The sequence below is a fragment of the Aedes albopictus genome, chromosome 3 (genome assembly GCF_035046485.1).
Source record: "Aedes albopictus strain Foshan chromosome 3, AalbF5, whole genome shotgun sequence".
Taxonomy (NCBI): domain Eukaryota; kingdom Metazoa; phylum Arthropoda; class Insecta; order Diptera; family Culicidae; genus Aedes; species Aedes albopictus.
The window spans coordinates 399,217,107-399,233,439 of NC_085138.1; the positions used below are offsets into that span (position 1 = coordinate 399,217,107).

A 16,333-nucleotide genomic window follows, 5' to 3' on the forward strand; every position below is an offset into this window, starting at 1 on the left:
GGTTCTACAAAGGCCTTCCTTTTCCCTACCGGAACCGGTTCCGGCATATCTGGAAAATTTGGCATGTTGTTTTTGTATTCCATGAATTAACATCACAAAATTTGGCCATTCAACCAAGATTGTTATTTGGTAAGATTCTACCTATGATAAGATTGAAGTGGTTCTTTTGGAAAATAGCGAAATTGCTTGTGGTTTCCGAGTTAAAAAGGTTAGAAAGTTATGGATAAAAACTTTTATTATCAGATTAGTATATTTCTTGAGATAAGTTTTCTGGAACTCTGAATTATTTGGATTTTTTTTTGTGTATCATGAAAAAACAAACAAGGCTGGGGTTAGAAGGCGTTAAAGATAAAATTGAATTTCATCATTTGAAGTTTTTTGTCAGTTTATTGTTTGTTTTGCCGAAAATACCGTACATATCAAGGAACTAATAATAATAATAATAAAGTAATAGATTATAGGTACTTTTATCATTTAGTATTATTCGAATGATCTTTTCGACTACATATATAAGAGCAACCGCTGTTCCACCGAACAGACATCAACTTATGCTCTTCTTCGTTAAATTCGAAGAAAAGAAAATACTTCTTATAAATTAAATGTAACGAAAATGTAACATAGAATCACTTACCAATCAACATCCGCAGTGGTGTTCATTTTGCAGGATATTTTGCAACTCGCTCGGTTCCACTAGTGAGGCCAACTTCAGGGAAAAATCCTCCAGGGCCACATGCAACTGTTGCATTATCAGAAAAAGTCCCTGGAATCGCATAATCAAATCGTAGATTGCTGTCTTGTGTCTCTGCCAAAACCGTTTGTGGTGCTCCGGCGTGGGATGACATTGCGTCGAAAGGAACTTTCGCGTCATCTCAGTGATCGCAGTGTGGACGGTTAGGATTATATTACTGAGTTCCTGTAAAGCATTGAAAATAAAATGTATAAATACCTACACATATTGGCACGCAAGGCCACGGAGGGGGATTTGGTGCCCAAGTCAGAAAAAAGGACTACGTGCATAATGGCCAGCCCGTGACATGTTAAGTCATTGTTTAGCAAAAAACAAAACGCTATTATATTCTTCTCGCCTAATAGTTATTTTGCAAAAACAGTTAGGTGTTGATGGCTATTATGTAATGTATTTGATTCTATGTTAGTTGATTTCTTACCCGATGCCGCACCAGTTGCATGGAAAGGTAGGATGTACCCTCGGCGCGTATCTCTTCGCGTAAAGCGTCCGCTTCCAGCACTGAACGTCGCTCCAGTGTTTTGAGCAGCTTATCGAACGGTGTGAAAATTTGATTCAGCAGGCAGCAGTACAGTTGAAGGCGAGCTCGCACGTGGCGCCTAGGTTTTTCGATCGGAAACAGAGTCAGCCGCAGCAGTAGGTTCAGAAATCTCAGCTGGTAGTCCAAATTCCACCGCGAAGAGTCTTCAATCACTTTTTTAAGCAGGTTTGGTATCAGTCGTCCTATCTGGAGTCGCCACCGGGTTGAAATTCGAAGATTTTTTGGATTGATTTCGTTATGGAGTCGGTTCAGCACATGTTCGCCAAATTCTTTCATCTCGCATTTCCGACCGGATATGCTGAGCGTTTGCACTCCTTCGATTCGGGCTTCCGGAAGGTCTAGCAGTAGCATACGTATTGTGGCATTTACGTGAACATAATCGAAATCCCCATCCTCAATCAGGGATGAAACCAAAATCCGCATGATCTCATCATCCAAAGACGGAATTTTATAAGAAATAGATTTGACGGCATAATAGACCACTTCCCACAAATCACAATAATCCAGGGTGAGTTCCTTGAGAATCAATCGCAAAGCCAATACCAAAATATCCTCAGCGTTGTTGGTAGAATTCCCGGCCAAGTAGTTGGCTTTCATAAGTTTCTCCAAAAGTGCAAGTCCCAGCGTCTGGTAATAGAAATAAGCCCTGTAGCCCAGCAATTCCTTCGCCAAATTCTCCGCAAAAGCCAACATCCGCGAACCGAAGCACACGGAAGCGCCACAATTCCGCTCCAACAGGTAATGACACAACCGACTGAAGCCGAAGGTTTCCCCTGGACGGCACTGCCACCCTGCCATGGCCAGCTCGGTTCCATAGTAATGGAACAACCAGTTCTGCACCACCGCATTCACCTCCAGAGTCAGGATTCGAAAAATTTCCGGTTCCAATTCGTCCAGCCGCTCTTCCACATCGGATATGTCGTCATCGTTCAGCTGATAGTCCGCTCGCTCGTACGAGGTTCCTGTGTGTTCAAAGTAAACCAACACGAAATACTTCCGAACCTCCCAGATCACCTGACCCAGCTGCTCGCGGAAAATTGTATGTCGGTGCCGGTGGAAATAATCCACCATACGCGGTAGGGGACGGACCAATTGCTCGGACCAGTCCAACTGCATTTGATCGAACACGGTGGTGGAAGTAGGACAGAAATGAGGCACCTTGCACTGCTTCAGCAACTTGAGCGCTTTCCGGAGGATGCGAATTTTACGACAGCGGAGTCCGCCGTTCGCTTCCATGTTTTATTTTTGTCTTTCAAACTGACTTTCAAATTTCCGGCAAGGCCTGGATGAAAAATTGTAGGTGAAGTGGATTTTATAATGAGCAGCTAGATTTATACTTACTTTGTTTGAATAACACCAAATTATTACAATTTTAACGGAAAATGTATCACAAAAATCCAGTAAAATAAACAAAATAAACAAGTCGATTGACAAGACGGCGAGAGAGCCAACAAAACATGCACGGAGAACTAAATTTACATACTTTTGACCGAACCCCATGACACGCAAAATGGAACCACCATCACGCACCCGCACAAAAATTTAAACTAGATGTCTACTAGATATTGTCGTCGCGGTTGAAACCCGAAAATTCCCCACACCCGACAATCGAATTTTCTCAAAATCCACATGTGAAACCTAACGTTGGACGTAGTGCGCTGTGCGCTGGGCAGCGGACCTGGCCCTCTATCCAGCGCACTGTGCCCGACGTACATCGGACACACGATTAGAAAAACTAGCCACAGAAGCAAGGATGGAAATCTAGTGATCATGATAAGATTTTGAATGTGTCGCTATGTTAGGGCATCGCGCGATCTTAGCAACAACGATGTAATTTTGTCGTCAAGCATTCATAACAAACCATGCTCCGCGAATAATGAATCGCTCGGCACGTGGGGCCGCGATGCGATCGTTATCATGAAGTCGAAATGATAAATTTCGATTTTTGGTTACTTTTTGTGCATTCCTTTTGCTGAAGCTTCATGATATGCATAAGAATGTATTATTCTTAATGATGAATTCGGGTTCCGGGAGCATAAGTGGCATAAATCGGGATGAATAAAATTTATCACGACTTGTAACATGATCCGATAACGGGTCATCACGCGATAAAGCGTGCATCAGATGCTTTGATTGTCTCTGTGATACGCGAACGGTATGAGGCGTCGGCATCATGCTACTGCAAGAACAAGGCTATCTTGGATTATTCGTATCCTGTATCATTTATCGTTAGAAGCGATTTTCTTCCATCCTTGCACAGAAGTCCAATGTCGCGACTGTCCGGGTGACTAACATCTAGTTTGCCACGCCCTTACAGCGTCAGCAGCGGTACTAGAAGTGTCAAATATATGTTGTTTACCAAAACAAAAGATGCTCTTCAAGCTGGACACTTGACAACAATCAATTATTACAATAAAAGTTATTAATATGTTTAAATAGGAAAAGTGACTACAGCGCCATTGGAGTTCTAGTGTATTTCTATTGACACACGGTTTAGGAGAAAAATCGATTTTCGCGTGTCAAACATTCCGATTTTCAACTGCACGAACAATAGTCCTGTTCAACGACGCAGGTTGAACTGGCTCGAAGTTGCTGCATCTTGCTCTTACCCATTTGTCATCAAACGGGTAAGAGCGGGATGCTGCAACTTCGAGCAAGTTCAACCTACTGTGGTGTATAAGATTTGGTTGGGATAAGTAGGATTAGTTTAGCGTGTACCTTCGAGCAGCGATTATTGGAAAGCCCTTTAGCTTGACAGTTATGTGTGATGCAGAATCAATCTAGCAACACCGTCTAAACTGTGCATGAATGAGAAGGCATGCGAGAGTAAAAAGACGTTGCTGGACGATGGAAAGAAGGAAAGAGGAGATGTTGGCATTGACCGTGGGCATTCGACTCAGATCTGTGAGTGTGCTTTTTCAGTCTGATGAAGAGTTTTGAGACGGATGGTTTGGTGTGCAGATCGCGTGTGCGTTTTGAGCTATGGCGGATTCGTTTACGACATGGCATGGTCGGTAGGAAATAGGACAAAAGTCAAATTTTTTTTTTTGGATTTTAAAAAAATTGTCGTTCGTGAGCGGTTATCTAAATTAGCGGTGTTTTTTAAAGGTTCTATTCGTTCATTAATTCTGAACGACATGGTCAATCGCGGAGCGAGAGGCTGTAAGGATGCTGCAAGGATGTAAATACCGTGCGAGAGGTCACGATGAATCCTGAAGACCGTGCGAGAGGCCACGATGAAATATTTTTTGTCTTACCGTGCGAGAGGTCACGATGGAATTGATTTAGCTTTACCGTGCGAGAGGTCACGAAGAATAGATTTCGTGACTACGTTTGGATACAAAATAAAAATATTGATGAAAGGCATAGACAAATCATAGAGAACCTTATTCATATATTATGTTCAAACTATAATGGAGTTTTGACATAAAAGAAAATATGCTGATTGTCATATCACTACGTTTCGTTAGAAAATGATCAATTTTGCTTCAAATATTGCATCTTGCTTTGCTTTTTAGATTACCGTGCAAATGTTCAATCGTCTGAAATATTTGTTCACACGTCAAACACCATAGAAAGTAGCAAGTAAACAAACCGATTATTCCATGCACCACCCAAAAAGTGTAACCGACGCTTAAAATTTCTAGCAGCGAAACGAACCAATGTATGCAAAAACTAATGGGAACATATTGTGGTGTGACAAAAAATTTCTGCAGGGGGTCGAATACGGTGCAAAAAAAAAGAGCAATATCGGAAACAACAATAACAGCATCAGAGTAGAGATGGGGAAGGATGTGGTGTATAAGATTTGGTTGGGATAAGTAGGATTAGTTTAGCGTGTACCTTCGAGCAGCGATTATTGGAAAGCCCTTTAGCTTGACAGTTATGTGTGATGCAGAATCAATCTAGCAACACCGTCTAAACTGTGCATGAATGAGAAGGCATGCGAGAGTAAAAAGACGTTGCTGGACGATGGAAAGAAGGAAAGAGGAGATGTTGGCATTGACCGTGGGCATTCGACTCAGATCTGTGAGTGTGCTTTTTCAGTCTGATGAAGAGTTTTGAGACGGATGGTTTGGTGTGCAGATCGCGTGTGCGTTTTGAGCTATGGCGGATTCGTTTACGACATGGCATGGTCGGTAGGAAATAGGACAAAAGTCAAATTTTTTTTTTTGGATTTTAAAAAAATTGTCGTTCGTGAGCGGTTATCTAAATTAGCGGTGTTTTTTAAAGGTTCTATTCGTTCATTAATTCTGAACGACATGGTCAATCGCGGAGCGAGAGGCTGTAAGGATGCTGCAAGGATGTAAATACCGTGCGAGAGGTCACGATGAATCCTGAAGACCGTGCGAGAGGCCACGATGAAATATTTTTTGTCTTACCGTGCGAGAGGTCACGATGGAATTGATTTAGCTTTACCGTGCGAGAGGTCACGAAGAATAGATTTCAGTTTTACCGTGCGAGAGGTCACGATGGTACATGATTGTGGATTTACTGTGCGCGAGCGAGATCACGATAAATATGATTGTGAGAAGGGCAAACAAAAAAACAAATCGAGCGAGCGAGAGGTCACGGTATGATTTCTTATGTTAGGGATTTACAGATAAACAAAACGGAGTTTCAGATATGTATGTGTGAGTTCTATATGTGTTGAATTGAACATGGTAATGGACGCTTGCAACATCCATTACTATTCAATACAACAAAAAATTGATCAATCCCGTACACGAATGCACTTCATAGTATGAAGTGCAATTAAAAAAATGAGAAAAGTATGCTGATTTGTATTAAACCAGGAGTAGTTTTAAGTGGTGTCGGTTGTGTAGTGGTCAACATAAATAAGTGTCTCCCAATCGGTTTCTTTCGGATGGGAATAAAGCGATTAATGGGTTTGATAGAAGTATAGGGTGACCTTGGGGCAAGACACTGTGCTGGAGAGTGCATTTTCCTTCACAGAGTTGCTCTGAAATTCTCTGGATTGCTCCCGTTTATGCTTTAGTGTTGCCTGATTTATCGCAAAATCAAAACAATATTGCCCGATATCTCGCTTTTCTTGCAGTTTTAGGGGTGTTTTTCAACGAATTTCGTCGATCATTGGTGAAAAGAGTTACTCAGAATTTCTCAGAGTTACTCTCGTTTGCACAATGTCTTGCCCCTAGAGGGTGACCGTCTATGTGTAATATAAATAGCGGCGGAAACCTACAATGGATACCAAACGGTGTCGGTTTCCCAGAAATAAGAAGGTGTAGTTTTGATTCGGTCTACATTTGGATATACTTCGGATCGGATTAGATCGAAAAAGGATAGGATTTGCACCGAACTGATTCTGATTAAATTTGAGTCGGATTCCAATTAAATTAAGATCCTGAATTGGACTGCATTCAATTTATATTTCAAATTTGTTTGCATCAAGTTTAAAATGTGGATTTGAATTTGAATTGGATTTGATTGGTCAGGAGTTGGGTTTGATTTGTATTTCAATGAGGAAAACACGAACTGTATCATGTTGGCATTAGGGTTGCGTAAACATTAAGTAGATTAAAAACAAATGTCGCCACAAATTCAGGTTGTCTTTATTGTGTGCGATGGCTGAAATTTGATCCAGGGGTTTTGATGTAGAACTCTATTGAACTTACACTGAGATCAAAAAAAATACATTTGAATAGAATTTATATTTAACGCGGATAAGGCCGGATTTGCATTATGACTTGTTTTCGAATCCGTTTGGATTAGATAGGTGAGGATAAGTTTGGATTGGATTAAAGATTGATAGAGATTTAAGGTAAATTTCACGAAAATAAACGATATACATAGTTAAACAAGGAGTTAGTTTTGGATTAGGCAGTAAACTACGTTTGGATACAAAATAAAAATATTGATGAAAGGCATAGACAAATCATAGAGAACCTTATTCATATATTATGTTCAAACTATAATGGAGTTTTGACATAAAAGAAAATATGCTGATTGTCATATCACTACGTTTCGTTAGAAAATGATCAATTTTGCTTCAAATATTGCATCTTGCTTTGCTTTTTAGATTACCGTGCAAATGTTCAATCGTCTGAAATATTTGTTCACACGTCAAACACCATAGAAAGTAGCAAGTAAACAAACCGATTATTCCATGCACCACCCAAAAAGTGTAACCGACGCTTAAAATTTCTAGCAGCGAAACGAACCAATGTATGCAAAAACTAATGGGAACATATTGTGGTGTGACAAAAAATTTCTGCAGGGGGTCGAATACGGTGCAAAAAAAAGAGCAATATCGGAAACAACAATAACAGCATCAGAGTAGAGATGGGGAAGGATGTGGTGTATAAGATTTGGTTGGGATAAGTAGGATTAGTTTAGCGTGTACCTTCGAGCAGCGATTATTGGAAAGCCCTTTAGCTTGACAGTTACAGTATCGGACAATAAAAATGCACCAAAGCCGTTTTTCCATACAAACTAATCAACTTTAGACTGCCATATCTCAATTATTTCTCAACCGATTGTTTTCGACCTTTCTGTGACGAACTATAAAACATTTCAATTCTTGAAAACTTTTGAAAAATTTCGGTGATAACTATTGATACAAAAGTTACAGATAGGTTGAATTTTGACAATAAAAATGCACCAAGATAAAATATTTTTTAGCAAAAAATGCTGAAGTCAAATCATGTTGGTCTCTTCAGCAAATTTACTCGTCACCAAACAAGAAACATATTTGCCGAAGACACCATAATGATATGACGTGACCATATTTTGTTATATCATTTTTTGTCTTGGTGCATTTTTATTGTCAAAATTCAACCTATCTGTAACTTTTGTATCAATAGTTGTAACCTAACTTTTTCAATAGTTTTAGAAAATTGAAATGATTTGTAGTTTGTCACAGGAAAACTGAAAACAATCGGTTGAGAAATAATTGAGATGTGGCAATCTAAAGTTGACTAGTTTGTATGGGAAAACGGCTTTGGTGCATTTTTATTGTCCGATACTGTATGTGTGATGCAGAATCAATCTAGCAACACCGTCTAAACTGTGCATGAATGAGAAGGCATGCGAGAGTAAAAAGACGTTGCTGGACGATGGAAAGAAGGAAAGAGGAGATGTTGGCATTGACCGTGGGCATTCGACTCAGATCTGTGAGTGTGCTTCTCTCTAAATCAAAAGCTCTCATTTTTGAGTAACGCCCATGCCGCACAGGGACTGTGTTGGAAACACACATTTTTTAAAATTGCTCATACGCTCACATTTTTGCAAAATATCAATATTTTTCGGTATTTGAAGGTGGTTTATAAACCCAGTGAGGTTGCCATGTCGAAATTATTGCAAAATACATGCTCATGTGAGCGTACGAGCAATTTTAAAAAAATGTGTGTCTCCAACACAGTCATGTGCGGCATGGATGTTTACTAAAAATGTGCAGGCCGAACACATTTTTGAGCGAAGGCGTTTTTGCGTGGAGAGAGCCAACAAAACATGCACGGAGAACTAAATTTACATACTTTTACCGAACCCCATGCATGACACGCAAAATTGAACAGCCATCACGCACCCGCTCAACAGTTTAAACTAGACGTCAAGCTAGATGTCTACTAGATATCTTCTAAATACGGCTTTCTAACCTATCATCACTTTTCTCTTTTATATATAATAATATTGCTGACTACACCCCAAATTGGACTGACACAATAGTGTGCACACACCTTCAAAGTGTGATTGCAGCGCAGGGCCACGTCGGATCGAGTTGAGGTCTTCGGTGCACTTATTCCTTGTAAATGGAGGAATAAGTGCACCGAAGACGTCGAGACGATCCGAGGCAAATGTGCACTTTTATCACACTTTTTAGGCGTACCAAAAAAAGTGTGATAGTCCAATTTGGGATGTAGTCTGCAATACACTCCCGAGGATGATATTGACGATCTTGCGCCTAATATTATGCCTCTCAAGAAAAATCAGAATATGGCGATTATCTGCCTCTGGCTTCTGATATCAGCGCGACAGTCACTAATCATAACAGCGTCAACAGATTTAAAAGTATATAATTCCACTATATGGGGTTTGACAGCAAGAACACTCATTCCACTGAGCTACTCTCGCCGTTCGTCACAAATACATTCAAAAACATCTGTCACTTCGCGAAACCCACGTGCTTTTGTTTTTGGCGGGAACACTTTTTCTTCTGTTTTGCCTTGCGACTGTCATGCGGCGGTATGCCTTGCGAGCGTACGACCGCCGCAGGACTCTAATAAAAGATAAGCGCGACAATACGACGCACAGGCAAACAAAATTGTCCCACTACAAAATGTTCACACCGGTTTCATTTCAGCATACATTGGTTGCAGTCACCGCTGCAGTAATTTAGCAGCGGGTGCGCATTTTTGGGTGGTGTTTCGACTATCGGTTTGTTTACGCACTATTTCCTTTGTTGTTGGATGTGTGAACATTGTTCTTTAATAGATTGAACATTTGCACGATTGTCACGAAATCCTTGCAATGCTCGTAACCTTGAACGATTTTCATGGAATTTCATCGCCCAGTTGACACTATTATGCGTTGCGCGAAAATTTTTGAGCGCGAGTGCCCGTATACCTCCGCCAGTACGGTAAATCGTGTTGGTGTTTTCGGCGCAGTATTCTTTGGCCCATTCGCGCACTTATTGTAAAAGACACCATAACGATTAAACGTACGAGCGGAGGTCTGTTAGCGATTTTGCACCATTTTCGCTCTCTATTTTCTTGCAACGGATAATACCATCACCTGGTGGAAAAGTTGCACGAATCACTGTGTTGGGCAATATCGACAACAGATGGCGCTATGCGTCAAACGCATAGAAAAACGATGCGCGCGCCGCTGGTTGTGAAAGGCACAACTATGATAATTTGAAATGATCGTTAAAAGCGTGGTCGATGGAAATTTCGCAAGTGGTACGTCTGTTTGTCTGTGTTCAATAAATATTTCAAATTTAGCACAGACAAACAGACATAACATCGTACACCCAATTAACGACCAATTTTAAAATTTGGCCGACGGGCTGCCCGTGGCGCATTTTGTTAGAGTTTGACATTTGCTCACTACCGCTACCTAGTTCATGGTTGGCCAAGCGCAGTCTTTTTAGCTTTGGGCGAACATGTAACCGTGGATATTATTTTTAAATCAGAAAGTGTTCGAAGTGTTACGTCTGTTTGTCTGTGATGATAGGTTTGTTTTCATACGGAAACGTTTCTGTTTGAAAATATTAAACAAAAATAGCTATCTTCTGTGACTGCCTGAGAGAGAAGTGTGATGAGCGCCAGATAGCCTTAGGCTGTGACCATAGTGGGTAAGGTGAGATGCGATCGGATGCGATAAGTTATGAGATGAGAAGAGGGATGTTTGATAGGCCATAGTGCATGAGGTTTTCAATGAGGGTGCGCATGTTGTTTTCACATCCTTTTTCGCCTATTTCGTGCGCATCAACGACTCGCGTGATTTGATCGATGAAGTCGCTTGTATGTTGAAGCGCTTCTTTGGATGTGGGTAGTGAAATGATCGTTTCACCTATAAGAGCGGAAAGATAAAATGCACCCGCTTTTTATTTTGCGCGGGTCATTTTTATTTTGCTATAACTTAGTCAGTTTTGATCCTGTTGCAATAGCAAAAACCGACCAGTTCAAAAAAATCTGGTGTAACTGTACAAGATTGAGATTATTGAATTAATTATTTGAGAAAAGAATGTACAACATGTAATCATATCCGCGCGAGCGATGTCTTTATGTACACATATTTTTACTTTCCGAACTGGGCTATCTGAGTGTTGATTTCAGTTTAAATCAATATGAGACTGTTATACTGATTTTCGGCATTAAAATATTACTTGATTGTGCTGACTTCGGCAAAAAGAAACAAAAATTCGGCAAGTATGTATTATTTAAGGGTATAGGTTTTTTTTTATTACAAAATTTTCGGCGATATCTACGAGAAAAGATGTCTCTAATAAGTACACAATATTCATCATAAGGACTGTATCGTTAATTATGAGTACATCTTTGAGGTCCTGTATTAAAAAGACTAAGTCTTATTTTGACAACTGCTGTGTGTTTATGTGTTGCTAGCGTTGTAAACAAAAGATTCATTAAAAGTTAAAGTTTTTCCTCAAGTGGAGCAACGCGAGTGTTTACGGATGCGAAGCGAAAATCGATTGTGTGCGGTTCAAGTACCGAGGAATCGGCCATAACGCGCGGATCCACACGATGTGGGTCACTTGTGCTTCTGTTTGCTGCTAACTCGTTCGCGCGGGACTGACTGTCACCTTGCTTGGCCGCTGTGTAGAGTGGGATGTAGAGCCGTGCGCGTGTGTAGAATGGGACGGGCTCACGCAGTCTGACAGATGCAATAGGCCGTGCTGCCAAATCGTATGTGACAACCACACAGATTGTGACCAGGTACTGCTATGAAAAATGATTATCGCTAAGAAAATTAGCAAAAGTTGGAGGTGTTAGCGTTTTTTCTGTCCAAAATGCTGTCAAACGATTCGGTATGCATAACACACTGATACTCACCCGGACGCGACAGAAAACCAGGTGCGTCCAGGTCAAATTTGGACAGCAAAATTTGCAAAATCTTCAAAAGAAAAAAAGAGGTATTCATCATAGATTGCGCAAAAAAGTGTGGAACGACTATTGGTATGGTTCAGCGCGCCAAGGAGCGTAATTCCCTGAAAACTGACCCAAAACAGAAATGTCCAAAAAACAGTCAAATTCTGGCGGATTATGTGAAAACTCGAGCTCGGAAACTGTACGACGATGTTTTGAGCAAAAATTACATGTGCATAATCATGGATGATGAAACGTATGTCATATTGGACAACAAGGCACTTGCAGGGGCACAGTTTTTCACTGTGAAGCGTGGCACTGATGTTCCGAATTCGAAGAAATCGATTTTTTGCAAAAAAAAGTTGGAAAAATGTATTAGTTTGGCAAGTAATGAAATCGTCACCTTTCTTCACCGTCGAAATATACCGGAGGGAATGCCTCCAGAAACCAATTCTGCCACTCATCTGAAAGCACAAAGGTCCTACATTATTTTGATCGGATATGGCATCCTGCCACTATGCGCGTGACACCTTTGACTGGTATGAAGAAAACAATGTCCAATTTGTGGAAAAGGCAATGAACCCTTCAAATTGCCCGCAAATTAGGCACATTAAGAAGTATTTGAATTTGAAGAAAGGGAAACTACGGCAAAAGGATAGAGGAGCAGAAGACGTCATCAAATTCAAGAAAAACTGGGCCAACCCAAGCAAAACCATCGACGGAACGGTTGTCCAAAACCTTACGAAGAACACCAAGAAGAAGGTGCGAGAGCTGGAAAGATCCACGGAAAATTAAATATAAAATGATATCATGGGCTTTTCTGATGGTCAATAAACAATGTAATTGAATTTAATTTACAAAACAAATAAAACATTTTCAGATACAGCAATTTTCAGATGTACTCATAATTAACGACACAGTCCTTATATTAGGTAAAAGAGTATCAATCGAAATTGATGTCGCACTATTTTCGTTAAGGGATCTAGTTTTGCCTGACAAAGAAAAAAGCAGAACTTTTCAATCAGAATCCTTTTAGCAATTAAGTTGAATACCACAAAACCTTAAACTTTCTAACTTGCACATGAATAACATGCACTGAACAAACGACCATATCAAACATTGATTCGTTTGATTCAAATCCCGAACAGAGAAAATAAAATGTTTTCTTATACACATATAATGACAAAATTATGCTGTAAAAAACTTAAACGATTTGATGGAATACTATTTTATATGCAATGAAATATTGCGATTTTTTTTCGACTTAGACTTTGATGCAATAAATTTCGTCGTACTCATATTTCGCTATCGATTTCGCTGTCACTCTCAGTCACAGGGTTTTTGCAACTCGCCTGATAATGTGACAGTTTTCGCCGGTCGTCTCAATGTTTACCATTAAGGTCTTTTGTTCTCGGTCCACCAGCTGGTTATGTTTACACAACAAAACCAGCTGGTTCACCGATGTTTACGTTCATCCTTATTGTTCTCAGCTACCAGCTGTTTATGTTTTCATAACAAAATCAGTTGGTTTCGCCTGAATCGGTGAAAGAAGGCGAAAATGTGTCATAAATGTTAGGTTAGTACCATGTTAGGGCGAGTTCAATTTCGTCGTCGAAGTCTGATTATTCGTCAAAAATACAATATGTTATTTTACATAGTGATAGATAGACAATATGATAAATTTTTATTACGTCCGGTCCATCAAAATGCATGTCATGTAAAAAAGCATTGAGTTATGTTTAAAAACAACAACATATTAACGCATTTTATATTACCTACTAGTTTCCCAACACATTAAATCCGCATTGCTTTACATACACAACGAGCGCAATCATAAAATCCATACCCGACAAGCATTCTCTTGCGTTCTCTTGCGATCATATGCGTCGAAGCAGCTCCATCGCATCTCCGCACTCATCGCAACTCATCTACTATGTACGGTTCATGCGTTCTGCATATAGTTTCCACAGAGTGTGCTTCGACGCTTATCCGATCTCTTATCTCTTTGCATCGCACCTCAGCCACTATGTGCTCAACGTTATCCACTTATCCGCGAACGGTAATGGCGGCGGCGGGCACAACTAACCGATTCGAATTTTGACGTTTCTTGGGGATCGCAATCGGTTGGCGCCACCGAACGGTGGGTGAAGGGGTGAAGAGGAGAATGAAACTGTTTTGACTTTCCCCCAAGAAACGTCAAAATCCGAACCGGTTGGTTATGCCCGCCGCCGCCATTACCGCTCGCGGATGAGTGGATAAATCATAATATCACAGACAAACAGACATCTCACTCTACCCACTTCCTGTCCTTTCCCTTTTTAACGGACAATTGAAATATTTATTCTGTAGTTCGCAAATCTCTCGATCATGGCGCTCGTATCATTTTTGCTCCTGTTTGACGTTTGCTCACTACCACCATCTACTCAGTAGGTTTATGACACACAGCGCAATTAGCATTGGGCGATTATATTGTATTTTTTACGAATAATCAGACTTCGACGACGAAATTGAACTCGCCCTAACATGGTACTAACCTAACATTTATGACACATTTTCGCCTTCTTTCACCGATTCAGGCGAAACCAACTGATTTTGTTATGAAAACATAAACAGCTGGTAGCTGAGAACAATAAGGATGATCGTAAACATCGGTGAACCAGCTGGTTTTGTTGTGTAAACATAACCAGCTGGTGGACCGAGAACAAAAGACCTTAATGGTAAACATTGAGACGACCGGCGAAAACTGTCACATTATCAGGCGAGTTGCAAAAACCCTGTGACTGAGAGTGACAGCGAAATCGATAGCGAAATATGAGTACGACGAAATTTATTGCATTAAAGTCTAAGTCGAAAAAAAAATCGCAATACACGGTAATGAAAATTATTGGGTATCGGACTGGACATAGATGATGTAATGGTACATCGAGGTCTTGAAATTAGTATATGCCTCTACTCGTTTCTTTTAGCCCTTCGAAGCCGATTTTTTTTATTATTGAGGTTTTCCACGTATTTCTATGGTTTTGATGCTCAACAGAATTAAAAAGGTAGAATATGATGTACAATATTTTTTTGGATATCCTGGATTATCCAAACTGTTCTTGAGTTTAGATCCTTAAGGCTGTGACCATAGTGGGTAAGGTGAGATGCGATCGGATGCGATAAGTTATGAGATGAGAAGAGGGAAGTTTGATAGGCCATAGTGCATGAGGTTTTTAATGAGGGTGCGCATGTTGTTTTCACATCCTTTTTCGCCTATTCGTGCGCATCAACGACTCGCGTGATTTGAGCGATGAAGTCGCTTGTATGTTGAAGCGTGGATTGTGGGAGTGGGCTTTGTATGTGGGTAGTGAAATGATCGTTTCATCTATAAGAGCGGAAAGATAAAATGCACCCGCTTTTTGTTTTGCGCGGGCCGTTTTTTTTTTGGCTATAACTTAGTCAGTTTTGATCCTGTTGCAATAGCAAAAAGTTTAAAAAAATCTGGTGTAACTGTACAAGATTGAGATTATTGAATTAATTATTTGAGAAAAGAATGTATAACATGTAATTATATCCGCGTGAGCGATGTCTTTATGTATACATATATTTATACTTTCCGAACTGGGCTATCTGAGTGTTGATTTCAATTTAAATCAATATGAGACTAATATACTGATTTTCGGCATTAAAACATAACTTGATTGTGCTGATCTCGGCAAAAGGAAACAAAAATTTGGCAAGTATGCATTATTAAGGGCAGTGCTGAAAAATTAATTTCGTCATATTGAGCTTTGCAAGGATTTCGCGACGATCGTGCAAATCGTGACAACACAATGCTCACACATCCAACAACAAAGGAAACAGTGCATAAACAAACCGATTAGTCGAAACACCACCCCAAAATAACGCTCCGTTACTGGAAAACTGTAGCGGCGACATCAACCAATGTATGCTAAAACCGGTGTGCATATTTTTTGGTGGGACAATTTTGTTTGCCTGTGCGTCGTATTTGGCGCAAGATCGTCAATATCTAAATTCAATCACCTACAGCTTATTTTGGAAGCTGAACCTAAGAATATGATATTTGAAAAACTTGTGCGGCTAGATCAGTTCTGCAAGAAAGTCACGGAAAAACTGCTGTTTTTCGAATATTTATGGTAAATGTCACGGACTACTTCCGAAAAATGCAAATGATATTCACGGTGAATATCATTTGGCATTTTTCAAAGGTAGTCCGTGACATTTACCTTAAATATTCGAAAATTAGCAGTTTTTCCGTGACTTTCTTGCAGTACTGATCTAACCGCACAAGTTTTTCATATATCATATTCACAGGTTCAGCTTCTAAAATGAGCTGTAGGTGGTTGAATTTAGATATGACGAATTGAAATTTTCAGCACTGAAAGGGTATAGGTTTTTTTATCACAAAATTTTCGGCGATATCTACGAGAAAAGATGTCTCTAAAAAGTACACAATATTCATCATAAGGACTGTATCGTTAA

At 40.1% G+C, this 16,333-nt stretch overlaps 1 protein-coding gene across 1 annotated transcript; it reads right to left on the reverse strand.

The window, feature by feature from the left end:
• Positions 1–346: 346 nt before the first annotated feature.
• LOC109426534 (uncharacterized) lies at positions 347–2,780 on the reverse strand. The gene is made up of 3 exons (XM_019681666.3): positions 2,628–2,780; positions 1,167–2,568; positions 347–913 (listed from the first exon to the last, which is right to left on the reverse strand). The coding sequence occupies exons 2-3, from the start codon at positions 2,520–2,522 to the stop codon at positions 635–637; spliced, it is 1,635 nt and encodes a 544-aa protein (XP_019537211.3). The 5' UTR covers positions 2,523–2,568; positions 2,628–2,780; the 3' UTR covers positions 347–634.
• Between the last annotated feature and the right edge of the window lie 13,553 nt (positions 2,781–16,333).

Bases quoted from the DNA above. Each gene is read 5' to 3' on its own strand.
- LOC109426534 (XM_019681666.3), bottom strand. From the start codon at position 2,522: ATGGAAGCGAACGGCGGACTCCGCTGTCGTAAAATTCGCATCCTCCGG. The intron at 914-1,166 runs GTAAGAAATCAA...AATGCTTTACAG, and splicing joins TGCAACTGGTGCGGCATCGG to GAACTCAGTAATATAATCCT.